At 30.6% G+C, this 27,555-nt stretch overlaps 1 protein-coding gene across 8 annotated transcripts; it reads left to right on the top strand.

The window, feature by feature from the left end:
• The first annotated feature begins 35 nt into the window (after nt 1–35).
• On the top strand, nt 36–26,497 carry LOC134716058 (casein kinase I-like). 8 transcript variants are annotated; one of them, XM_063578775.1, is made up of 12 exons: nt 36–724; nt 9,924–9,964; nt 11,054–11,123; nt 11,673–11,821; nt 14,187–14,421; nt 15,125–15,295; nt 15,870–16,015; nt 18,265–18,327; nt 21,306–21,407; nt 21,995–22,030; nt 24,214–24,323; nt 26,032–26,497. In XM_063578775.1, the coding sequence occupies exons 1-12, from the start codon at nt 538–540 to the stop codon at nt 26,090–26,092; spliced, it is 1,371 nt and encodes a 456-aa protein (XP_063434845.1). In that variant the 5' UTR covers nt 36–537; the 3' UTR covers nt 26,093–26,497. The 8 variants fall into 8 exon arrangements, with proteins under 8 accessions (XP_063434845.1, XP_063434847.1, XP_063434846.1 ...); XM_063578776.1 differs by having other exon boundaries at nt 39–724; nt 25,090–26,497; XM_063578777.1 differs by lacking the exon at nt 21,995–22,030 and having other exon boundaries at nt 38–724.
• Nucleotides 26,498–27,555: the final 1,058 nt, after the last annotated feature.

Below are 27,555 nucleotides of genomic sequence, written 5' to 3'. Positions count from 1 at the left end.
CGCAAACTACCGGCACACGTATCACAAAGTTCCGGTTGCTGAAATATAGTTCGTTCTCCACTTTAAATTTCTTTAAATTTGATTATTATAAAATTGTTGAAGGTCCAACTTTGCAATTTAGATTCATTTGAAGTTATTTGGATGTAAATATGACTTGGAAAGTCTGTCGTTTACGAAAAGCGGATTAATTTACTTGTCAAACAGCTGGTAAATGTAGTCCACAAGAGAAACTATGAAGTGGAAATGACAATAACATTTGGCCGATCTCGCAAATATGCTAGTCAATTACCTTAATTTTGGACACTTTACAAGAGAGTTAGTCAATGTGTCATCTCAAGGCTGGGGTTAACTAAGCAGACAGTTCTAAATTCATTTATAATTATTATTATTCGGCATAAAATGATCGACAACTCTGACACATTTCATGTGCTGAAACATGTACTTTCATATCATCTGGTATCGCTGGTGGTTATTTCACGTTAATATTTGTAGATAACATTTAGTAGAGACGCGTGTGTGTGTTTGGACTTAATTAGTATGCAGAAAAGACCCGAATACGAAAAAAGTGAAGATCAAAGTAGACGTAAAACAAGTGGAAGAAGCATGCACACGTCTAGAACACCAGGCCAACCAGGCTCCAGCAATTCTGGGGTTCTTATGGTTGGACCAAACTTTAGAGTTGGCAAGAAAATAGGGCATGGCAACTTCGGCGAAATACGCCTTGGTAAGAATTTGCCCATAGTCCTGTTTATCCTCTGTAATTCTTCCACATCTAGTTTTAATGTGTACATGTACATTGCACTGTATACAACTGGGTTTTGTGTGTTAGGTTTATTGTACACACCAATGAAAAGTTGACAACTATTTTAGAGAATCGGTTATATATTTGTGTGGTTTTTTTTAACAAGAGAAAGTCAGTAATGCATGCAATTTATATGGCGGTAAGGAAAAGAAATCAATATTAGAACCATGAGGACCGGGAACACAGTTTTCGTCTTTCGATTTTCATTGTCCAAGAATATCGATCCTAGTATGGACACTCAGTGTGTTACTTGCCAATTTTTTGTATATCCCTTCCAAATTTATTTATTTATGTTTTATGCCTCAAATATGGGTGAAATAACATATTAGTCATTATTATGAATTTTAATAAAGTTGAGTACTGAATTGAACCAGCTGAAAAAGGTAAAAAAAAAACCAGGCAATTCTGTCAAAATATTTGTACAGTTAATGAGTTTAAGTAGATGAATTTTGTTACAATGTTGATGTAATTTGTCCCATACATTTGTAAGTAGTAAAACACACTGTAAAAATATTATTGGGCCAAACAAAAAAGTGTGTGTGTTTACTGTCACATGCTGGAAAAAAAGGATGGGTACATGTAAGAAGGGATTTTGTTTATGTTGAGTCTATGGAAGCAACATTCTAACAGTGCTTATTCAAAAATGGCAAAAAAAAACGCTCTAGGGTAGCTATAGTGATAAAAATTTAGGGTAGGTAGTGCTACAGTAAACACAAATACTTTTATTTTTGGCATTGATGGCTTGAGGAGTGCAGGTTGGATTTTCAAATTTCCATTTATTCTCTAAAAGAAATACACTACAAAATAACTGTTACAGTTCTCAGGCCATTAGCATGAACATAATTTTAAGTAACCCAATTCATTATTGGTTGCTGAAATCGGTGTTGATTCACACAAAATCATGTTTGCCTTTGACAGCTTTGAGGGTTTTTCACATCACACCCTTGATTTGTTCCTATATGTACCTTGCATGTTTACACCCTTTTAAAAGGTTATTAATTGGATAATTTTTAATCGTATTTCTGTTAGTGTATTAATATTGTATTAAGATAAAGACAAATACTTATGTTTTGTTTTGAAATTAAGTAACATTCCAAAACTTAAATCAGTATTGTCGTGATGATCAAGGGCCAAATTCACTCATCTAAGAATGTCTTGTTAAAAACTATTAAGGTGGAAGAACATTAAACTACAAATATGTACATTCCCCATTTTTATTCTCAAGTTTATTTTTATGCAGTCACAAGGACACCAAAGCTTGAATATGTTGAAGCAATATTAACATCAACAGCTCACACAATTATTCAAATCAGCCTTTCACAAACTATTCCAAATCAAAATAAGCACTTTTATTTTGTGTAATACATTTAGTCAAATTGGTAACTACACAGATTCACAGAAGCAAGTTATAACAACAATCCTGATTTTCAAAATCATAACACTAATACAAAATTTATAGCTTTGTAAAAACCAATGAAGTATTATTAACAATACTCATTAATAATAAACTATGATAAACATTTAACAATTCACCATCCAAATTCATGTCTAAAAATCTAACAACACTTAATAAAAATTTGGTGCCAACTAGTAAGTGGCAAATTAAAATGAATAAGGGGCAAATGGGTGGGGTTGGAATGTTTGATTAATGGGAGGGAATGGACCAGATACTGGGTAACTATGTATTGGAACACTTTAGGTCCTCTAGGCATTTAAAAAACACTTGTGTTTCCATATAGGAAATGATGCACCAATTGCAAACATACCTTGATACCTGATCTGTCAAATGTACATTGTATACATGTACTATTAATTAGCTTGAATATCTATAATCATTAAAGACAAAAATTTCAAACAAAGTAAAATCTATGTTATGATACTTATAAACAATGCTTACAAAAATTTATTTTTACCACTAACCACAGATCAAGTATGAATTTTGTCCTGAAATTTATTTTCCTGCAATTTGTAATTTTTGTAAAAAAAATATTTAAATCTTCTTTAGTTTGGCTCAACCAAATGTTTTGATACTTATAGACAATGCTTATTTTTACCACTAAAAACAGATCAAGTATGAATTTTGATGGTATATTTTCTACCATTCTAGAGTTATGTCCCTTTACAATAGGAAAGATTGCTGAATTGTCTTTTTCTCTTTTGGTCACAGTTTGCCTCAACTTATTCACTATATATAATTGTTATGAAACTTATATATAATGCTAAACCCTTTCCTCCATAATGATGCCCCCTTTTACTCCATTATGAAGCCTATGTAGTGCCTCAGTTAAAAAGTTGTGCATACGAAAAATCTGAAAACTTGATAAAATTTGGATCTGATATGAAAAGGATATTCATGAGGATATTTGACTAGAATTTCAATGATGAAATGGTTGTTTTTCGCAATGCATAATACTTTAAACCTGATGATTTTTTTTTATTGAAAAAATCCTATTCGAATCACGAATATATGTCCAAAAAAAAAAAGATGCAAAACTCAGATCAAATACAAATTTTAGTAGCATCACTTTTGAAGTTCTCAAGTTATGTCCCTTTATAAGGCACATAATAATGATATGAGTGTTTCCTTTTACATTGAGTCTATAGGAGTGACATTCTGACTTTAACTGTGCTTATTGAAAAATGACAAAAAAATCATTAGGGTACATGTATGCTACTTTTAGCTTAAAAAATAAGTTGGGTACTGTAAACTAATAGGAAATGGTAAGCGACATTTTTAGCTCACCTGGCCCGAAGGGCCAAGTGAGCTTTTCCCATTACTTGGCGTCCGGCGTCGTCGTCCGGCGTCGTTAGCTTTTAGAAAAATCTTCTCCTCTGAAACTACTGGGCCAAATTAAACCAAACTTGGCCACAATCATAATTGGAGTATCTAGTTTAAAAAATGTGTGGCGTGACCCGGTCAACAAACCAAGATGGCCGCCACGGCTAAAAATAGAACATAGGGGTAAAATGCAGTTTTTGGCTTATAACTCAAAAACCAAAGCATTTAGAGCAAATCTGACATGGGGGTTTAATTGTTTATCAGGTCAAGATCTATCTGCCCTGAAATTTTCAGACGAATCAGACAACCCTTTGTTGGGTTGCTGCCCCTGAATTGGTAATTTTAAGGAAATTTTGCTGTTTTTGGTTATTATCTTGAATATTATTATAGATAGAGATAAACTGTAAACAGCAATAATGTTCATCAAAGTAAGATTAACAAATAAGTCAACATGACCGAAATGGTCAGTTGACCCCTTTAGGAGTTATTGTCCTTTATAGTCAATTTTTTACCATTTTTCGTAAATCTAAGTTATCTTTTACAAAAATCTTCTCCTCTGAAACTTTTGGGCCAAATTAATCCAAACTTGGCCACAATCATTATTGGGGTATCTAGTTTAAAAAATGTGTGGCGTGAATCGGTCAACCAACCAAGATGGCCGCCATGGCTAAAAATAGAACATAGGGGTAAAATGCAGTTTTTGGCTTATAACTCAAAAACCAAAACATTTAGAGCAAATCTGACAAGGATTAATTGTTTATCAGGTCAAGATCTATCTGCCCTGATATTTTCAGACGAATCGGACAACCCTTTGTTGGGTTGCTGCCCCTGAATTGGTAATTTTAAGGAAATTTTGCTGTTTTTTGTTATTATCTTGAATATTATTATAGATAGAGATAAACTGTAAACATCAATAATGTTCAGCAAAGTAGGATTGACAAATAAGTCAACATAACCAAAATGGTCAATTGACCCCCTAAGGAGTAATTGTCCTTTATAGTCAATTTTTAACACTTTTCATAAAATTGGTAAATTTTTATTAACATTTTCCACTGAAACTACTGGGCCAAGTTCATTATAGATAGAGATAATTGTAAGCAGCAAGACAGTTTATTACAGTAAGATTTACAAACACATCACCATCACCAAAACACAATTTTGTCATGAATCCATCTGCTTCCTTTGTTTAATATTCACATAAACCAAGGTGAGCGACACAGGCTCTTAAGAGCCTCTAGTTTGATTTGTTTAGGTCTGTGGTCTGATTTTAGGGAACTCTGTGGTCAATTATGGCGTCCATAAAAGGTGCATGATTATGTGAAATGCTTTTTAAAAAAAACACATTTTTAAACCATAACACATAATTATGTGTGTTTTTTACACAGTCATACATGTACATTGTGTAACCTTGAGTCTAGACAGCTATCTTTTGTACATGTAGACCAGAAATTTTTGTTTTAGGTGGCAATTTAGGGTTTGTTATTAATAAATATGAATACAATATATGTACATGTCAGATGTAAATCATGTAGATTGAACATTTATGATTTGTATTAAGTTCATGTATATTGATCATGACCCTGTGGTCCATTGAACTGGCTTGAAGTCATTTACAAAGGAAATAAAAATACATTGTATTTATATTTTCTGCTGTATGAAAGCAGATTTATATACCTTTGTCTTTCTTGTGGTTTAAATAATGTGGATCGTGGCCATGGAAATACATTGTTTGAGGAACCTAACTTTTTTTTTCTTTTTTTTTTTGCTGCAGCCCTTTCTTATCATGCTTATTGATGAAGCTTACAGTTAAGTCCGTAATATACATTTGTAGCATGTTACTTATTGATTAATTCAGTTATTAAGCTGTTGATTCACTCACAAACTAATGATGACTTCCTTCATTTACATAATCATTACCATAAATACAAATACACCTATCTTGTCCCTCAATGTCCATAAACCTGGTCAGTCAGGTTCTTCTTTTACCATGAAAACAATTCAAACTGTTGTAAATGTAATTAAACTTTTCCACATTTTTATGTGTATTCATTCTGTAACATTCACTTCAGTATTATTAAGTGTTTGCATTAAAAAATTGTCTGCTGATTAAGTTATGAGATCTATCTAGGCTATTATATTTTTTTTTACAAAAAAAAGTGTTATAAAATTTGTGAAATTTATCTAATAAACTATAGAAATGGTGTGAAAATTAATGATGCAATGATCATGAAGGCAAAATATTAAATACTAAATAATCATATGCTTCATTTTATTTTTTCTTCAAGTGAAAAAAACGTAACTGATTCATTCATGAGTCAGGCTAATTTCAGTCTGCTTTTCTACAGTTCGATTATATACATAACAGTCATGGGACTCATGGCTGTCATGCATATCAATTGGAACAAAACATATTTTTAAATCAAATGAAATAGTATATCGTAATATAGAAATGTAGAAATAACTTATTTAAATTTTATATCATTAAACTTCCCTGTTTTATTTTGAGAATATAGAACATTGATAAAGTGGACACATGTGTGTCTTACTGAACACGGATTCATTAACTAGAGAGGAAGTCCTTGTTATTGACATCCTAAGAAGAAATGATAATTAAAATACCACATGTTCAAAACTTAGTGAACTAAACAATTGAAGAATGATCATGGTGATTTACAAATGTCTAATGGCAATATTGAAAATTATAATAATATGTAATAAAATCATAAAGTCTGATCATTGATTCAAATTTATGAATAAATTTACCTAACCAACCCCTTCTGTATCTCAAGGGTGATCTTAAAACACTTGTATGCTCATATTGCTTAAAGTAATTATTAGGTTGTCAGGTTAAGTCTTGTAAGTAGTGTAGATACATTAGCTTGCTTCTACCTACATGTACGTGTTAGTGAGACAGTTCTCAGGGTGACTGTCCTTCAAATAAGAACATGTATCACTCCTTGTGATTTGTCTTTGAATTGCATTTAAATTATTATCACCATTACATTTGGAACACTATATATTTACAAGAACAAATCTTTTTGACACAGATGACACACTAAATATCATAGGTGTTAAATGTATATGAGACAACAAACCCCGAGATTCTTTACAAACTTATATTTGTCAGTGTTTGAATCTCCTGGACAATTCCAGTTTTGTAAACAAATTTAATATAGGGATTCCCAATAGCCAATTATGTGTACAAGCTGTACAATGAATATTACTGTTTATGTAAAGAAAAATCTATAACTCAAAATGTAAGTAAAACGGCCAGTGTGGGCAGTGATTTCTTTCAAAATACTGCACCTCTGAGGATATTATTTTCCATTCACTCATTTATTCTAATTACTACGATTGATTTTATAGGTCTATTCATTTAATGAAAGTTCACATGACTGATGTACAGCAGCCAGTACAGAATTACAAAGTGTTTTGAAAAACTCATAATGAAAGGCTTTTTTTATGCTTGTACTGATTTTGAATCATGGATATTTTTGTATTTCTGTGTTATTACGTACATGTATACAGAACAAGAGGTTGAAAACGTTTATTTTGATATGGTCACAAATTTTGATTGCTGTCTCATTTATGAATTATCCTCAACTCCTTCCTTCTTCAAAGCAAGGCTCGGAAGAGGCGGATTTAAGGGGTGTTGAGGTACCAGCTCCCCTTTTCCCCCTTTGGTTGAAAAAAAATTTGATTATACAGGGAATCACTAGGGCATACCCCTCTTAGGCAGTCATTCCCCCCTCCTTAAAATAATTACACATCAGCCATTGCTTTCTTGATTCAAATATGTTGTTGTAATGAAAGATACAACATTTGTAACTGGTGGGGTTTTCTGGACCTGTCCTGTAATTGTATTGAACTGTTTATATTGATAACTTTAAAAATACATGATTAAAGCCTTTACCAGTACATGTTTTATGACGAGTAGATCAATTTAATTGACAGGAACATAAATTTGAATGGCATAAACATTTTGCTTCAATTCCAGGTTTTTAACGTTCAGATTTGTACATTATCTAGAAATATGTGTTTCTCATAATGTTGAGAATTTTTGTTAAAAAAATAAACTAAACTAGAAGAAAAATTTAAAACATGCCCGTAATCAAATGGCAAAATGAAAATATATATTTACTGTAAGAATTGGCTGTGTACTTTAGTAAAGGTGTAAATAATCAATATCTACACATGTATTATGAGTAGATTTAATCCTTTTGACCTTGGGAATATAAAGAAATACTGAGATAAATCCAGCCAATACTTAATTATGTCTAGGGGGTCTGGCTAATGAACTTCCTGATGGGGGGTAAACAATAAATTGATTGGCGTCAGATGCACCTGTTGGTTGCTCATGTTTTATCAGGATATTAAAGGATTTACCTACTTTTGAAATTTGTCAATAAAATCAATAATTTATAAGTTATAAAAATGTTTAATGAATTTAAGTGTGGAGTTTATCAAACTTTTTTGATGAATTTTATGCCCCGCTTTTGATAGTAGAGGGGCATTATTTTTACTGGTCTGTGCGTCGGTCTGTTCTTTTGTCCGTCCCATCTGTAAGTTTTTGGTCAAGGTTGTTTTTGATGTAGTTGAAGTCAGAACAACTTGAAACTTAGTACACATATTCCTTATATAATTATGATATGATCTTTCAAATTTTAATGCCACATAAGATGTTTTATCCAAATTTCACGGTCCACTGAACATAAAATGATAGTATGTATGAGTGGTCCATCTGTGTACTATGGATACATTCTTGTTTTGTATAAATTCATAATGTTTTCCCTTAAATTGACCATGGTCAAGACAACTGTTCATACATGTATTCCATATGTGACTGACCAGTTTATTTTACTCATATTTATGTATTTAAGTTTAATATTGCATAGATCTGTGCTTTTGGGTGGATTTATATCTTTATTTTGAATGATTAATAAGGTCTCATTTATTATCCTTCGAGGGCACTGTACATGTATTATAAACCATAAATGTTTTCTGACATTTCCCATACACTACGTGTATAATAAAATTGACTTTATTTGATGAGTTATAACCAATTGATTTAGTAGTTATTTGAATATTTATCTCATTGAAATGTGCATGTTAAATAGGTTTATAATCCTTCACTTTATAAATGACAACATCAATTAGTTTCCCCGGCTGATCCCAGAAGCAGAATTACACACTTCATTAACTAATAGTGATCAATAAAATACTGTCACAATGCTTTACTAATGGTGGCTTGTGCTAAATCTTGTCAGTGGACTTTTAGAGGTATTTTGAGAGTTGATTGTCATAGTATTGTACTTGTATTTAGAAACACAAGTTTAGTACAAATGACCACAAAACATGTTTGCATTTGTTAACCTCTCTAAATGTACTTTAAAAATCAAAACTTCCTGTTAAAACCACTTCATATATGACTGATTATTTTATCAATTGGGGGTGGGGGTCAATCAGAACAATTCTTACATATAATCAATCTACATAGAGAAATAAATACTGCCTTTCATCAATTGGTACAGGCTTTGTATTTGTAGTTAAACAAGTTCTAAGTAGACACAAACATTCTCTCTTGGTCCTTCTATGCCAAATGGCTTAAAAGTGAAACACATTGATGCTTTATATAATATTGATGTCTGACAACTGGTACTAATCTCATACTGTGGATTCAATCCGATTCATTATTATTTGTTGGATACCAATTTTGGTGGATTTGGTGGACACAAGCACAGAAAATTGATACCCACGAAAATAAATGAATCCACAGTATAATGAACATGTAATATAGTGTCAAGAAAAAGTTGTGGCAGCAAAATAAAGTCTTCAGTTGTCTCAGTAGTCCTGGTTGTCTCAGGTTCTTCTTTTAAGTTATCTGGGTCAGGGTCATCTTGTAAAATCATAAAGGAATAGACTCAGACCTGGATTTTGATTTTAAACTTTATTATAAATAAAACCGAAGCAGTATATGACATGATCTACATGCATCTTGGGCTCATCTACATGTGTACAAGTTCAAAACAACTCCTTTCAGTTGAAAACAATTTTAAACTTGCAATTGAAGTGTATTTAAATTGTTAATTGTAATTTATGCATTTGCAACTGATGATGCATGAAGACATGTTAATATTTTAAATTGGAGGACACAATCTATGATTTATTTGATATAAGGTTTAAAAATGGTGACAATTAAAAATGCACAGACCCTGGATCTAATAAACATGAATAAACAGCTACCAAATGACTTTCTTCATTAGAATTTACATAATTCTTAGAAATTGATCAATGTATGGAATTTGAACTGTCAGACTTACTTTATTAATTTATTCTTTTCAGGAAAGAATTTGTACAATAATGAACATGTGGCCATAAAATTGGTAAGTATAAAGTACTGTTGTCTTTATCAATTAACAAAGAAACAGATTTGATTATATAGAAGAAGGGAGATGTTGAGATTGATGAAACTGAAATAAACCATTCCAACACAATTATAACATACTCAAAAATCTTATTTGTGAATGAAAGGATAGGGAATTGCAGAGATATGCTGAAGAGTACAAATGTACTCAAGAATGAATAGAATGTTAAATTCAAAATTAACTTTTAATGCTAGTATAGATCATGTAAATGCACTCTTTACATGATAAAATTTAACTGGTGAAACTTTTAAGATATATATATATATCTAAGAATTGTACCAAACTTGGACAGAAGTCTGTTTATGATCAAAAGCTAGTGTCTATATTAAGATGTCTATGCTTTTTATTTCCGTATCTGTTGTTCTCCTTACATTTTACCAATGACTAAGCAAACACTTATAAAACTAAATTATATGATTTGACTTGCAAATGTACATGTAACAGAAGTGAATCATTAACATGTAAAATATATACCAAAGGAACTCTAAGGTCTTGAAAGATGGAAGTAAAATGAACACACCCTTCAGCAAGATTCAAGACAAATCTTTTGTCAACTTTTTAATTTCATAGATACATTATCACTGCTAATACAAGTAAAACAAGTAGATTGTGCAGATAATGTTTATTAGTTTAGAGTCTGTGGATTCATTTATATTTGTGGGTACAAAAATGCATCAATTTTCATGGAATGGGGGGGGGGAAAAATATGTGATGGATATTAAAATGTTTTACAAAAGTCATACAAAGACTGAAAGAGGCTTAAATAAAAGTTGAGTTCATCAGGCAGTTAAATTTGTGGTTCACCTGCACCCAAGAAATCTAGGAAAATTGGCATGCAATGAATATTAAAGAATCCAAAGACCTATAATTTACATTCATTCACTGGTTGTAAAAAAAAAAAGAAATTAATAAACCATATTAAAAATCAACTGTAGAGCTTGAATACATATTGTGTTGTATTAGTTAACTATTATATTGAGATTTAACAAGGTCTGAACACTGAATTGTAAAAGCTGTTACCAATTATATAATGTGATTGTATTACAGGAGTCGATGAAGTCTAGAGCTCCACAACTTCACTTAGAATACAGATTTTATAAACAGCTAGGTCAAGCAGGTAACATATTGTTTAATGTTAAGGTGTGAATGAATTGGAAAGTTATAGATAAAAAATGTGCATAGGAAATAAAAAGAATACATGATAAAAAAAAATAATTATATATTGACTTACGTTTTAAAAAATAGTGCATTTACTATACTATAGTATAAATATTGTGATAATATAGGACAAAATGTAGTTCACAAATGTGTTCATGTACAGTGACAAATATCTCTGCTGAAGAAACTCCTGAAAAAAATTACATGACATGATTGCAAACTATTTTAAGTGAACCGTAATTGCAAATGAATTGATGAAAATAAAAAGTGTAACTCAAATGTTGAAGGGGATGAGAATATGCAGCTTCTATGCAGTTCAATGTGAACCGTATTGGACTTCAGTCAGGGCTGGCTTATTAGGGTTTAAAAAAATTGCCATACATCTCTGTGCAAGTTGTCTGTTTATAGCTTGTTTTGAAGAAATTTTCTTTTCCTGCATACAACTCCTCATAAACTACCCATTTCTGCAGGAACCATGTCTTATATTGTATTTGTTTTCTTATTTCAGAGGGGATTCCAAATGTGTATTATTTTGGACCATGTGGGAAGTATAATGCCTTGGTATTAGAGTTACTAGGACCTAGTCTAGAAGATCTGTTTGATTTATGTGACAGAAAATTCTCTCTAAAGACTGTCTTGATGATAGCTATACAACTGGTTAGTATTAACTGGTTCCTTGTTTCATCAGTCTATGCATTGTATTTAAAAAGGACAGATAAGGGGTATGATTGCCAATGGGTCATATATTCCCCAGTTTAAAGAAACAGGATTTATTTTCAATTATCAGTCACGATAAGCTCTTCAAAAAAATTTGCAAAAAAGGTACAGTTAAGAACATCCTGATAATGACAAAATCTTTACATTGAATTTGAAAGAGAGCCCCAACAACTTAGTTTATACAACAACAATGAACAATAAATAATCAGACAGCAGTCAACTACTGGATTACAGGTTCCTACACAAAGAATGTGATGTGTTTAACATTTTTGTAAGCATTCAACCCTCTTCTTAACATTTGAAAATAGTGTAACAGCACATTATAGGAACAAAGTGTAAAATATATATAAAAAAAAATTATAAGAAATTGTTATAAATTTAAGAGTGAATAGTTCAAAGTTTATTGTTAGGAACTGCAACTATCTCTTATTAAAAACATGCAGATTTTGTAAAGTTTGTGTGTTACAACAATTGTGCACTTGCTAATATAGATTTTAACTATCCCTGATTGTTCTTTAATATACAATGTATATATATATATGTTTTTAATGTTATATAAGTTTGTAATTTTTATGTGACCAGCTGAGACGTATATTTGTTGTCAGTGATGTATGACAGATGTTGGATTATAATAATGTCATGTAACAAGGTCATAACCTTGTCTTAGTAGTAAAAGACATGTCATGCATGAGTAGTTACATACTAGATTAGGGGAAAATTATCAATTCTGTTATATATATTTTTATTATCACATTTTGGCAAGATCATGTGGGGTATATTTAAGATATAAGGATTTTTCATTTATAAGTACTATTTTCTTATTGTGACCATGACAGAAGCCAGAAGGTGTTAAGACCAGGTGTGATAATTGGTTTATAAACCTGTCGTGTAAAATCTGGCTGAATGAATTATTGCTGAACATTGTCTCTGGAAAAAAGTTCTTGGGGCAATAGACTTTGCTAGACACTAAAAAATGATGAGCTGGACATTTTATACAGGCTATCTGACTTTAACATGTTTAATAACTCAACAATAGAAAAAATCTGTATGTTTATTATATGGTTAGATGACAAGGTTAAGGTTTCCCATAGATATCCATTGTCTAAGTTTTTTGCTTTCTAATTATAAGGGAAGTCATTTTCCAGAACAAAGTTAATGAATGAATGTATGGTTAATTCACATAAAAATGAGTGAGTTGAGAAGACTATGAAATCAATATTTTGCCTTTTTTGGTAAAAAAATCAATGTTTTTAGCAGTAAAGTTAAGTTTTGTTTCTATATTATTGTAGATAAACCTCACTTACTAATCAATTTCAGTTTTGAATACTAGTTTTTAAAGTGTAATAAACAATTGTGAAAAGATTGATTGTTTCTTTTCTTACAACAATCAATAACAACTGGAAACATATGTACTTAAATATAAATACTCAGTAGTAGCACATATGATAAATATACCTCATAGATTTTTTTTATTTTAATAGTATTTGATATATACACCAGTATGTAACATAATGGATACTTTTATTATTTTTTTTTGGTTTCTTTCAAGTGAAAATGATTTTTTTTATCATTACTTAGATATATACTTCTGATAGGAATATCAATTTATATGATTGATGATCTCAGTATGACTTTTGAACTCTGGTGAATTTACAAATTAGTACTAGATTATCAATCTCTAATAAGTTACAGGTAAAAACATAACCTGAAGGCAAAACTTACCTACATGTACGATGTATGTCCTTGACCTTTTGGTACATTATATATCATTTATAAATAAAAAGGGTAAACATTGTATTTTTATTAAGCTTTGTACTGTAAATGCCCAAATTTCCGAAAGGTGTGTTTTTGAATATTTTTTTACTGATTAGAGAGTATGAGAAAAAAATATGATTGCTGTAGTTTTCACTTTTTAAGCAGTATTTTTTATCAATGCTATTTCATTGAGTTGAAAAGCTATCATCTCATAAACAAAAAAGATATTCCGTCTTTCAAATTTTTTACTTTCATGTCAGTGATACAATGTATTTAGTATGCAGATAGAGTAGCCTAGGTTGCTTATTCCATTACCATGGAAATTATTTGACCCTGCCCCCTCAGTCATAATCTATTGACCTAAAAACTATTTCCTTAGTCTAATTTTTAATGTTGAAGATTCTGATTTACTGAGCTTGATGTGAACCCCTAATGATAAGTCATTGCTATTTGGTGTGTATTTGTATCAGCATGGGTACATCTCATATCCAGAATGATACCAATTTTAAATGTACGTACCCCATCTTCAATGTACTTTTTTTCTTTTCAGCTCACAAGAATGGAATTTGTGCATTCTAAACATTTAATATATAGGGATGTTAAACCAGAAAATTTCTGTATAGGACGACAGTCTACGAAGAAACAGCATATTATTCATATAATTGACTTTGGTCTTGCAAAGGAATATATAGACCCTGAAACACATAAACATATTCCATATAGGGAGCATAAAAGTCTCACAGGAACTGCCAGATACATGAGTATAAATACTCATTTAGGCAAAGGTGAGTGTCAACAGGCTTGAATAGTAATAGTTAATAGATTATGAATTGCATAAACTGATGTCAAGGATTACTTTTAACACAATAAATATATGAGAAAACAACTACACTGCGTAAAGCTTTAAAGCTAGTTGTTGATTGTCTTTAGTGCTAACTACTTGCATTTTTTTCTACCAGCAAGTAATATGTGTTGCCAAAAGCAAACTGGTCTTTTGTGAACATAATTTTCTTGCCATGTATCATTTAAGTTTTTGAAATTTTTTTGTGCTTTCTTTAATTTCAGCCTGAGAGACCAATAGTTGTGTTTTTCTGACAACTCATTACAGGATGACAGAACACAAATTAATGCGATAAAAATTAGAACCGTTTAAATTCCAAAGTACCAATTACTGTACGTGTAGAGGAATGCACACAAAATTTTCGTGTAGAGGAATGCAAACAAAACAAATATAAAGATAGATGCTTCTTCATCAGTTAAGCTTCATTCGTTCTAAGGTTATTCATATGCACATTTCTGTATACCTAGTATTCCTAAAGAAATCTTAAAAAAGGAACACTCAGCTAAAAAATGGACAAACACTATATCCAATAAAATTGTACATATATATGTTATATAAACAGAAGAAACAATCATTTCAAATTCTACAAATTATGAGCAAAACAAATTCACTTTGAACTTCAGTTAAACGTTGATATCTCTTTTCAGAACAAAGTAGACGAGATGATTTAGAAGCATTAGGTCACATGTTTATGTACTTCCTGAGAGGAAGTTTACCGTGGCAAGGTTTAAAAGCTGATACACTCAAAGAGAGATATCAGAAAATTGGAGATACAAAGAGAGCTACTCCAATAGAAGTTTTATGTGAAAACTTTCCAGGTAATTATCTTCTTTCTGCTGGACTGGGTTACACAATTATCAATTCAAGTTAATGTCGTTTGAATTTTTAGTGTTGATTTAATCTTTCAAAACACTGATTAAGTTTGAGGTAACTAAATGTTCTCAAATTTCTCCATTACTGTTTGTTATTGGATATTGAGGGTACTCATCAACACACCCCCCACCCCCAGCACTCTCTAATGTCCATAGACAGAAACAAATGTCATTAAGTTTCAAACAAACAAACAAAATTTGAACTAGTACATTTACTCTTGTATATAAGCAAGCGGTGGCATCTGTGTCCCATGGACGCATTCTTTCATCTAAATTAGACTATATTCTAATGACATACCAGGTAAAAAAAGTTTGATATAAAAAAAATGTGTGATTGCCAATGAGACAACTCTTGTCTTATTCAAAAGTGATCATTATACATTGTACTTTTTTATATATTTTATATAGAATTAACTCTATTAACTCTATAAGATGTTATGTGTTTTATTATTATGTATGGTATAAAATTCATTCTATTTTCAGTTACAGTAAGTTTCATTTTATTCACTTTTATTTGCAGATGAACTTGCCACATATTTAAGATATGTACGACGATTGGATTTTTTTGAAACGCCAGATTATGATTACTTGCGGAAGTTGTTCACCGACCTTATGGAAAAAATGAATTATAGTGTAGATTGGGAATATGATTGGACTGGAAGACAGGTGATCATTCTTATATTTTGTGGAAAGTGATTTGGTCACCTTATCTTTATTCATATGAATGGGAATTCAATTGTAGCTAGTGATTACCTCATTCATTGGTGATAAGTATAGTGGAAACCTTATTACCTCATAAATTGGTGATAAGTATAGGAGAACCTGATTTCTTGTGCAAGAAATTGTTCTTGTCACAAAGAAAACTTTGATAATTGCAAGTTCTATTATTCAGAACTTGTTTGGGTGAGATAAGTAAACTGTATAAACTTGAAGGAGGAAAACACATTTATTATTCAGACTTTATTCTGTTATTTTTAATTTATATTCCCTACTTGAAGTATCATTAGGCAAAGTCACACATACAAACACACAATTTTGACATTGCCTTAAATAAGATAAGAATGCATAGGGAAGGAAAAAATTGAAATGTCTGGGATAGCACTCCTGTAAAATAATTACTTCAGATAAAGATCACACAAAAAAGATAACACAAATTACCAAAAAATATTATATAGTTAAACAGATTACAAGAACTGAAAATATTTCAACTCCAAGTAAATGTAAAAACAAACACACATGTAACAAATTGTCGGGATAAATACCAGACTTTGAAAACAAAACGTCTGCGGGAGGAATTGAGGATTTTTATTATGGTCTTGATATTTTATCCAGATATGGATTGATTTTTGAAAAAAATACACTTCTTTTATTCCTGTTTTCAGGATAAAATAAAGGAGTATGGGATGACAAACTTAATGATAATTATATATATAAAAAAAAGAGTAAATTAATCAGGTGCTTTGTGTGAACAACTATTTTACAGTTCATACATGTAGTAATTCAAATCCAATTTGTCAAATAAAACTGCTTATGCATTAAGATGTAGCTGGAAAATTTACATTTATCTTATTATTTTGAAATATTTTTTTGTTGTCTGTAAAGTTTATGATTTGACTTCAGCCATATTCTGAAATGTAAAAAATTAAAAGTTTCATTAATTAAACTTACAAAAAGATTGAAACTCTAAAACACAAAAAAATCTTATTTTGTGACTAAAATAGCCATAACTATATCATATGATTGGATACAGAAAAAAATTGGCAATTTGGGATTTTTATTACAAGATAAACAATATAAGCAGATAAATACTCAGAAAGAAATTGTTTGTGGAGAATCAATTTTCATTTAAGAATTGAATGCTTCTTTTTGTAAATTTATTGGGGTGTAAAAGCGTTGACCGAAGTACATTTTGTATGAAGCGCGGAAGCGCTTCATTCTAAAAATGTACGCACGGTCAACGCTTTTACAACCCTATAAAGTTACAAAAAGAAGCATTCAATACTTATAATTACATTTTTTAGCTAGGATTATAAAAACACGATTTTCATGAAGTTTAATTTTTAAATTCACCTGTGCACTTTATTGTGGGACCTCGTGTCATCATGAATGAAATGTTATTGTCTCATGCAATTGCTTACGGAATAACATGTGATGTGCAATTAGCCAATCAGAATAACGTATAATAATGAAACATACATCTAATGTAATTTTTATTTTATGATTGTCTTATTACTGCGGATTTAACTGTACATAACTTCTGTAATTTTTAATTAAAAGTCTGAAGCCATAAATTCTCAAAACGCCTAACAAACAATGCTACTAACAACTAAAGTTGTCATCCACATATAACGACTTCAAAATCACAATTTAAAATTATATACAGTGGATCAGATTATGTTTGATTGACATATTTAGAACATGTATTATGCTTACCAGAAGTAATATAGAACAATACATATATAAGTACTTTGCTAATTGTTAAAATCTTCCAACCTTAAAAAGGGAAGTTTTATATTTAGTACTAAGTATGTTGCATGTACATGTAGGCTCAGTGATTTTGTCTTAATACCAAGAAGCATATTTGCATTTGGGGACTTTTTCAAGTTTCGTTTATAGTAAATTGGTACACTAAATTTTAAGCTGTCTGTTGACCAAATTTTTAAAACATTGCAAGTAGTTCTGGTTTTTGTAATATGGCAGTTTGGTCTCACCCATCAATATAATTACCATCAAAGGTATTAATCATTTTAATACATGGAAATGAAAAATCAACTTATTTCAGATGTCAATATCATTCATCGAAATTGTCTTAAACCTTATCACAGTCAACAAAAAACAAGTGACATGAGGGTATTTTCAGAGATGAAATGATAGTTTGTCCTTCATCAATTATTTATAATTTTTCTCCTTTGTAGCCAACCCCATCTGACACATCAGCACCACCCCGACAAGATGACCCTAAGGTGAAGCAACATAAGGTAAATAACACATGGCTAAAACAAATCAATGTTACATTGTACTGTACTCTTAACTTGGTTTAAAAGTCATATAAAACTAGCTAGTTTTTGTTAATATCTGCTAATGTGCATATATTTTTTTCTCAAGATATTCTATAATTTGTCCAAATTTAGAAGAAATTAAACAATTAGCTGATTTGTTTTCAGTATCGGTGAACTCTGCATGACCTTAATCATAAAAATCTGGTGATTGCAATGAATCTGATGAATCTGTCATTGAAACAAACTTATCTTATATCTAATGTTGGGGGAGGGGGGCACATTGGGACTCTTCGCATTAGGACTCTTCTAAAATTTAATTTAACATTGAGAAAAAAAAGTGTTATTCATTGTAAAACATTTTTAACAAAAGAACAGCTTTGTTCATATCAATTGGAGCTGAATATTTAAGCAATGTTAATGTACAGTACAATGTGACAGTGTTTTCTGAGTTCTTCATGGTAAACTGGGTAACAATATAACTCAATACATGTTTCATTACCAATCAGATTCTACAGTTTTGCACAGATTTCACAAGAAAATGTATTGGTTATGGAAAATATAAAAAAAAATGAAGTATTTTCAGCATTTGCAGAGAAGAAAAAATAGTGAAATCTTTATAGTGATAACTTCATTGCAGGGTTGTGAGATCTAGAACAAATTCCTCAGTTTTGCAGAATTATTATTTTACTAACCTTCACTGTTACTAACCAGATGAAAATCAGTGTCGTTTATAAAAACCTTCATACTTATATACACTTGCTAGGAATGTTGCATACACACTTACATATGACACATGGAATCACAGAATATAAAAATTTGTAAGGGTTCCGCGGAACCCAGTGTCTCGCCTACTTTTGCTGTAAATGGCAGGCTCAACAAAATTTGAGGAAAATATCAATAAAAATATTCCTCTTGATACTATCTTTTGATTGTAAGAAGCTTCTGTCCATGTTTGGTAAAAATCTAGGATAGTTAATGAATCTAATAAATGTTTTGGAAACTTTAACTGCAGACTGTATGTAATGTTAACTGGAAGAAAAACTAAGTCCATTTAAAAGTAAAATACGGAAAAAATGGATTAATTTTTTTACAAAATTTAATTCTGGATACTATCTTATGATCATCAATAAGCTTGTGTCCAAGTTTGGTACAAACCCAGGATAGTTAAAGAAAGTTATTAAAATTTTAAAAATTTTAACCACAGAGTGAATGTAATGTTTCCCCGCAGAAAAAACTAAGTCCATTTATAAGTAAAATACGGAAAAAATGGAATTTTATTTTCACAAAATTTACTTCTGGATACTATCTTATAATCATAAACAAGCTTCTGTCCAAGTTTGGTAGAAATCCAGTACAGTTTAAGAAAGTTATTAAAATTTCAAAAACTTTAACCACATAGTGAATATTTGTGGACGTCGCCGACGACGACGCCGACGGAAAGTAGGATCGCTTAGTCTCGCTTTTTCGACTAAAGTCGAAGGCTCGACAATAAAGCAAGGAATATATTGTATATCTCTTGCTTATCTTTCACAGCCAAAAATAGTATTCATCTGTAGCATACTGTATTATCCTCCTCATAGGTTATTGGTTATCTTCCTAAATATACATTTCTTATAAGTTATAACATTACCTCTTTATTCAATTATATCAAAAATCTCCTTAAAACAAAAGACAGAATCCATGTCAAATTATTCCCGTGACAACAGCAGATTCAGGTGGATTCCCTTTCTACTAGGCAGTGACAAACAATTGAGAGAAAAAGATTTGCCTTAATACTGAAATTCTTATCTTCTTTTTTCCATCATCTTCTTGGATTTGCCACTTTAACTAAGAGTAAATAGTAATTCATTCAACCTTCCTTATTAGGCATAGTTATTGTCATGACTGCCATGTGACCACTAGTAAAGTACTTTTTTGATTGATTAAGCATTATTGACCAAAACATAAACATGTTGCACTAAAATTTGCCATCAATAGGTAAAAAAGGAAGTTTAAATGAACTTTTTAAAGTGTGTATAGATAGAGCTCAAGTGTGTATTGTGTGTTAGAATAATTTTCTTGTCATAACAAACAAAATAGATGTAAAATGAAATATTATGTTTGTATACCATAGGTGCTGTATATGAGCCATTATATCAACATTTTAATCCTTTGGAAGAGCTTTCAAAGAAACCTGGGTATTGGTCGGAACCAAATTGACTCATTATTTATTAACATAATTTAATGCTGGTTTAAACATAGAATCTCTTCAAAATTAGTAGTTGGAAAGTAGCACATACAGTTTATGAATACCTTTACTTGAAACTAATTTGAGCGACGTAATATTTTGTCTATTATCATTATTTTATTAATATGTCATCATGTGTAAAGTTCTCTTAGTTTTCTTCATCTATCAGCATTATGAAATGGGATATATAGAAGTAGTTCTGTGCCACCTGGGTAACTTTTTCAACTGAATACAAACAATTTATTTATATTTTTCTTAAAATATTAGTCACATAACAAGTTTAATGAGGGTTACACCTCTGATGTTCATGGTCAGAGATCAAATGTCTAGCTGATTCATTGGTATAATGCATATGTCAATATCTTAGTCAATGCATCATAGACTAAACCCTTTAAACAAATTGAAGCAATTTGTTGACGTCCTGAGAAAGGGATGATTCCTATACTCTTGCATAACTAAGTAATGATTTTGAATGGTGAGGGAATATTTTTTCAGTTCCCAAGTTTTGTTTTCTCCATAATTCATTGTTATCTGCCTCGACATGGACACCTTATCAGGAGTATTTAAAACATTGATTCAATAATTGTCAATCTGGTCTTACCTCGTAGCCCTTTCATGTTGACCTTTTTTTCGCAATGATGATGGTTAAATTGATAGCTCTTCCAGTGGTTGTGGGCATTGTATTCTGTGTAACACAAAAACTCAGATCCTCAACTAATTTGCCTTTCAGACAAATACATATCAATCTGGTAACGCATGGGGTGAACCCCGGCACACCGGAAATTATCTGGGTGCCAACCTTGCTGCCGATAGACTAGGGGGATCTGTACAGGTATGCATATCCTTACTACATCATTTTGGTCGTCGCCTCTTTTTCGCTAATTTATTTCCTTTTTTTTTCTTGTATGAAATTGCCTTGTTGTCTTGTAGTCTTGTCAATAGATCTTAAAATATTACTTGTATCATTACAACCTGCCAAAACATAATTCTGCCTGAATATATCACAATTTGTAATTAGAAATAGTTATAACACAAAAAAAACTTGTTCCAACCTTTATTTTATTTGATAAATACACATTTCAATGGCAATGTTTGCACTATTCAAGTTATAGGTTATTCTTTACACTAGAGTGTTTTTGATGTAGTCAGTTGATTTTCTGGAAATCAAATCTTACCATATATTACAAAGTGGTAAAAAGATTTTTTTTTAAATTAGGAGCCTTTTATCAAAAAGTATTCTGAAACTTAGAGCGGTTAAGAAAATAAAAAGAAGCTTTATTCAAGAAAGGGAAATAAGAAAGGTAATAAGCCTTTTGTTTTACGGTAATATTTCAAGATCTAAGAAACCCCCTCCTCTGTTGCATGTCCTGGTGAAATGGTGAACATATTTTGCTTGCTTAATTTGTGACTCGTTCTTAGATTCCAGAAAAACGAGACTTACGAATGAGAAATCAGGTAAGGCAGCTATTCAAGATCTTGTTTTCTACCATTTTAATTGTCATGTGACTTTGTTAATTGTAAACAAATTGTGATTGATTGATTGATTTGAATTCTCCTGGACACAATGGAAATTAATCCTGCACTTCTGTATATTCAATTTTTAACTTTATGCACTTTATAAATATATTAACCTAGTAATGTGCCTGTTTTATTTTCTAAAATTGTTATCTGTTTAATTCAGCTCTAGGGTGTTTCACTTGTTATGAATAGATTTTAAACTTCTTTCCTGCTGCCAATAAATTGAAATTTTAAAATTGCTTGAATGATTAAGTTTATCAAATAACAACATATATGTTTATATTGAACTGAAGACAAGCCAATCTTGTTTGATCCCCAGTGTTGTTAAATATACAAGCTGTCTAAGAATTATATATGTGTTAATGCTCAATTTTCATGAATTCATAGTACTGATATTTGTAGACATATTTGCTGATGGCATTGCTTTATTTTTGTTTGGTGTGTTCTATGCAGCCACTCTTTTAAAGCTTGAGACCAACATCGTATTTTATGTTGCAAAATTGACAGATGTTCTAAATTGTCTCCCTTGATGGTCACATTGCCTAATTAAAGCAGGATTTTATAACATTCCTTCACAGACCTATAAACCTATCACCAATTCTTGTATATACCCTTATAACCATAATCTAACATCTATATTTAAAGCTAGACATCATCAAAAGTACTTTTAAATATATGCGATATTATGCTAGGAAAAACTTGTATCAAGACAAAGGCTCACACATCAACAACATTGACAAACACATATGGCTTGTTATAGTTGTTGTCTTTCAGGTCTTAGAGTAGCAAAAATGTGTGGGGCTTTCATCTCATTTATTTTTGCTTTAGGTTATAACACCAACAAAATTAAGAAAATACTATTGATAAACTCGTGTTTTAACTTTAATGTACATTTTTTGTATCTCATGATTGAGAACAAGAAGATGAACAATTGAGTGCTAAAAAAAATAAAAGTTCCTTTTACTGTCTTTAAGTGTAGACCCTGGTAATTTCTCATGTTAAATTTTATTGTTTTTCATTTTCATATTTGAGGAAATTTTATATTAATTCACACAAGTTCAATAGACTCTTGGTGATTTAGACCTTTGCATATTGTAACATGTGTAAGAAATGTATGTCTGTTAATGAATGCTGTATCCTGACAATGCACACAATCTGATGTCTTTTGTGACTATTGGTTTCAGTTTCAATGAAACTTATGTTTTCAAAATCACCTATTTTTATACTATAAAACAATTAACATGATTTAGAAATATAGTTTTGAAAATATTACATATATTATAGACAGTCTTCATAAGACTGGTCTTGCATATTATAAAACTATGACCGTCACATGGATTTATTATTTTTAAATGATTCACAACATATGGAAGCATTTTTCTTTTCAGACAGCAGTTAATTTATTTGCCCCTGTTCATATCTAATACATGTAATAATTATCAAAACATTTTCCTCTTACATTGTATTGATAGTTTCTGTAAGACTTTCTAAGACAATGCTTTTAATTTTACCAATTCTGAATTTAGCTGCTGTTAATTTAATCATTTTAAAAGTAGAATTATTTAAAGATTGATGAATGCATTAGCAAATATACGTCAACAACAGAAAAAAAATGTATTTGTTAGAATTGTGTTGTTGTATGTGATTGCTAGAGTTTATTTATAATTGCATTCAAATTTATTTTTTCCACATTTTAAAGCAATTAATTTAAAATTTCATTTCTTTAAAAAAAGATATATGACATGGGTTAGAATCATCATTAGATGTGTACCAAGTGATAAGTACATTTGATTGAAACCTGATTTGAATTAAGCAACAAGTGTGCATGTTTAAGCTTACATATAATTTCCTGCGGGGTAGCACTACTTGCAGTGCCAGCAACATTTGTTGTAGATTGTGATAAGGTCAGTTTAAGAGGAACTACTAATTGTTAGTCAGTGATATTTGATATTCAGCTATATTAGCATTTAATTTCATTTCCATGGATATTATGTCTCCCCGTCACTTCTTATATGGCATATTTATTTTCTATAGTAGATTCTATTCTGTTGTAGATGAATCAATTATCTCAATATAAATTTGTAAAGGTTCAATTTCATTTTATTTATTTTTTCTTCCAGGTGGTGAACTCAACAAATGGTGACCTTGCCCCTGATGACCCAACAGGTGCTCAATCTAACACACCTTTCAACAACCAGGGACAGAGAGATGAAGATCAAAGTGAAACAAAGTAAGTAGTACCTAAACACAACACAGAAGTGTCAAGGTCAGATATAGGGAGTCAATGTCAGATATAGGATAAACAGAAATGAAGACAGAGCTAATAGATAAAATTTGTGTTCAGAAAATTATCAGAACACACTGAATTATACCAACACAGAAGAGTCAAAGTCAGAAATAGGAAGAACAGAAATGAAGACAACTTATATATACACAATATTTTTTCAATGTTAAAAAGAATACAAGAACATACTTTGAATTATACCATCATCGCTGTATCAATACATGTAATACCAAATGCTAGGAAATTATGACAAATTGAAAAAGCACTATAACAGTTGTAATACCACACAATACTTAGCAATAGCAACAAATTGAAACACTATAAAATGTAACATTACCACAAAAGGTTTGGAAATAACAAATTGATAAGCTCGATCATGATAACGAAAGGCTTGTAACTAGATACACATGATTAAAAATATCAATTTCAAATTACAAACACAAAGTGAGAACTATATCAAACTGGTAGAATAAAGGAAATAAGGATATAACATGTTCACAATCTTCAAACAAATAATTGTAGGAAATTGATGATCATAGATAATGATGATAGAATCCTGTTAACTTTACACCATCAATAATTCTGCTATGTTTAAATTTATAAATGACACCAATGAGGCAACTTAATTTCTAAATCCAAATTGATCAATTTATTTATCATACTGGTAAAGTACTCGCATACATGGCATAGCTTCAACTATTATTGCTTTCAGGTGCTGCTTCTTCAGACGGAGAAAGAAAAAGAAGAGTCGACGATAAAGACATACATAAACAAACAAACATGGCTGTCCATGACTTCTATAAATGCTGACAGAGATCTGTATCATTGTGATAAACTCAAGCTTTACTGTCATATTGTTGTTCACCATTTTACAGTGCTTACCATTTATTTTCTCTTATTTCTAAAATAACACTTACGAGGTTTTGGGTAATAATAAAATGTTTTTGTACCACTCTTAAACATTATATCAAAATGTTACAAACTTGTATGCACATAGCTCTTTTTATATATTTGATGTGTTATATGGATTTTAAGAATTTATTGAAATTACATAGAAGAAAGTTTCAGTTGTAAATATTTTATTAAAATGGCTGAAAATTACAAGCTGTCTCTTACAGAATGTATCAATTACCATTCAGAATGTTTCAAGAAAGCCATAAAAAATGAAGTTCAGCCTTGTAATTTCCTCTTTTCTCATGATGCAGTTACTGCCTTTCATTACTGAATGGTTTCCATGTTTGGGTGTGAATAGCATGTTATACAATGTATAAAGTGAAAGTGAAAGTGTTTAATTTTGTATTTTAAATTCAAATTTCAATGATGTTTTTTTTTAATATATATATAAATTATAGGCAAAGTATTTAAAATTATTGTAAAGGGAAGTAACTGCTACTGCATAACAAGGTTATAACATGTGCTGAGAAAAGAGGGAGTTAACCAGTGAAGTAAAGCTTGGGAACATTATAAACTTCATTGCTCATTATACATTTCGTAATGGGCTATGAAACAAATATGCCAATATTTTTACTATTGATATATTATAAGCATATATGTGAGTAATCTTTTTTGTTATTAGTGAAATTCCCCCAAAATACTATAAAATGTCAAAATAAAAAAAAAGACTGCTTGTTTTTATTGTATCTCTTTGATACAGATGCTGTTGTTTCACAAACAAGAAAAAAGTAAAAAAGAGAGGAGTAAAAAGTCGCAAATGACACATGGGCGTGGACCAAGAAATAGATACAGTTCCATTGTATTGTGAAGAGGATGTACTTACATTTGACACTGGACATCCAACCGTCATTACACTCCAGGGAATAGCTAATCATTCTTACTTGTAATGCTCAAAACTTGTGGTTGCAGTTTTGCTACCTCACTGAACTCTTTTTTCATTAAAGCATTTATCAGCTTATCTTCTGTTAATGGGATTTGATTTTGTAATGTGTGACCTAGTAAGCTCACATCAGATCAAATTGTTTCCAAGCGTGATTCATGTTTTTCACAGAATTAAGTGCTAATTCAACATTTAGTCATTATGACATTAAATATTCAGTGCTTTAAGTCCTATTTGAAATGAAATATATAATTAAAAGATTTCAGAAAAAAATTGCTATTAAAAAGTTGTTTGTTATTTTACAAATTTTGAAGATTTTGTACAATTTTTCAATAAGTTGAAAGCTTTTTAAAAATGATTGGGAGAATGGTAAGGAAGTTTATTTCCACAATTTTTTCAAAACAAGGACCAGACTTTAGAGGGACTGGTTCTACTCTGCACTAAAAAATGAACTAGAACCAAATCTTTGCAAAGTTTGGTGAATAGATATTAAACATGAAGTTTAGCCATATTGATATAAAAAGGGGCCATGATGTTTTGATATAGTGTTTCAAAATTTTTAAAATCAAATTAAAAAAAAAAAATTGTGCCAATATCATTTCAAATATCTTTCTTCTTTAATTGAAAGAATGTGTGTACATCCATTATAGAACTGTAGTATTTCTTGATCCATGGCCATACAATTGGACATTTATAGTCATTCCGTATTAAATGATCAGTGTTGTACTTACATATTTTTACTATTTTGAAAGTTTGTAATGAATGTATTTTCATCAAGATTTTGTACGAACAATGTTAAAAGCATTTACAGGAGTAGACACATGGTAGGAGGTGGTCATCTTCACACATCAGTAGGCATTATAATCTAGTAAGTTATATCTTGTTCAAACCAAGATCACATCGGAAGACCAGCCAACCTATTTTTTTGTCAGTGGGTCATACTTTTAAATAAGTCCTTCTTAATATTAGAGTTAATATTAGCAGATCCTATTTTATTTTAAAGAAAAGAAATTGTAACCCTAATACACAATTTTGACAGAAATTGAAAATACATGAGATTGACTTGGGATTTAATCTTTCCTGCTATAAGCCATGTGTTTACTTCTGTACAATGTAAGTAAAGTTCCAAGAACACTAAGAAAGTGGATGTTTTGAGAACAAAGAATGCAAGTATCAAGCATAGCTTCTTCAGTGTGCATGAGTGGAAAATATGACATATATATTTTTGGTGAATGCATGAAAATAGCAACTCTCAGTGAGATGTATGTGTGAAGTTTTACATAAATAAAAAAATAGCATTTTTATTGAGCTGTAACTTTAGCCTGTACCTTTTTCATTGTTTTA

Source organism: Mytilus trossulus, chromosome 4 (genome assembly GCF_036588685.1).
Source record: "Mytilus trossulus isolate FHL-02 chromosome 4, PNRI_Mtr1.1.1.hap1, whole genome shotgun sequence".
Taxonomy (NCBI): domain Eukaryota; kingdom Metazoa; phylum Mollusca; class Bivalvia; order Mytilida; family Mytilidae; genus Mytilus; species Mytilus trossulus.
This window is presented reverse-complemented; position numbering and strand designations above follow the sequence as displayed.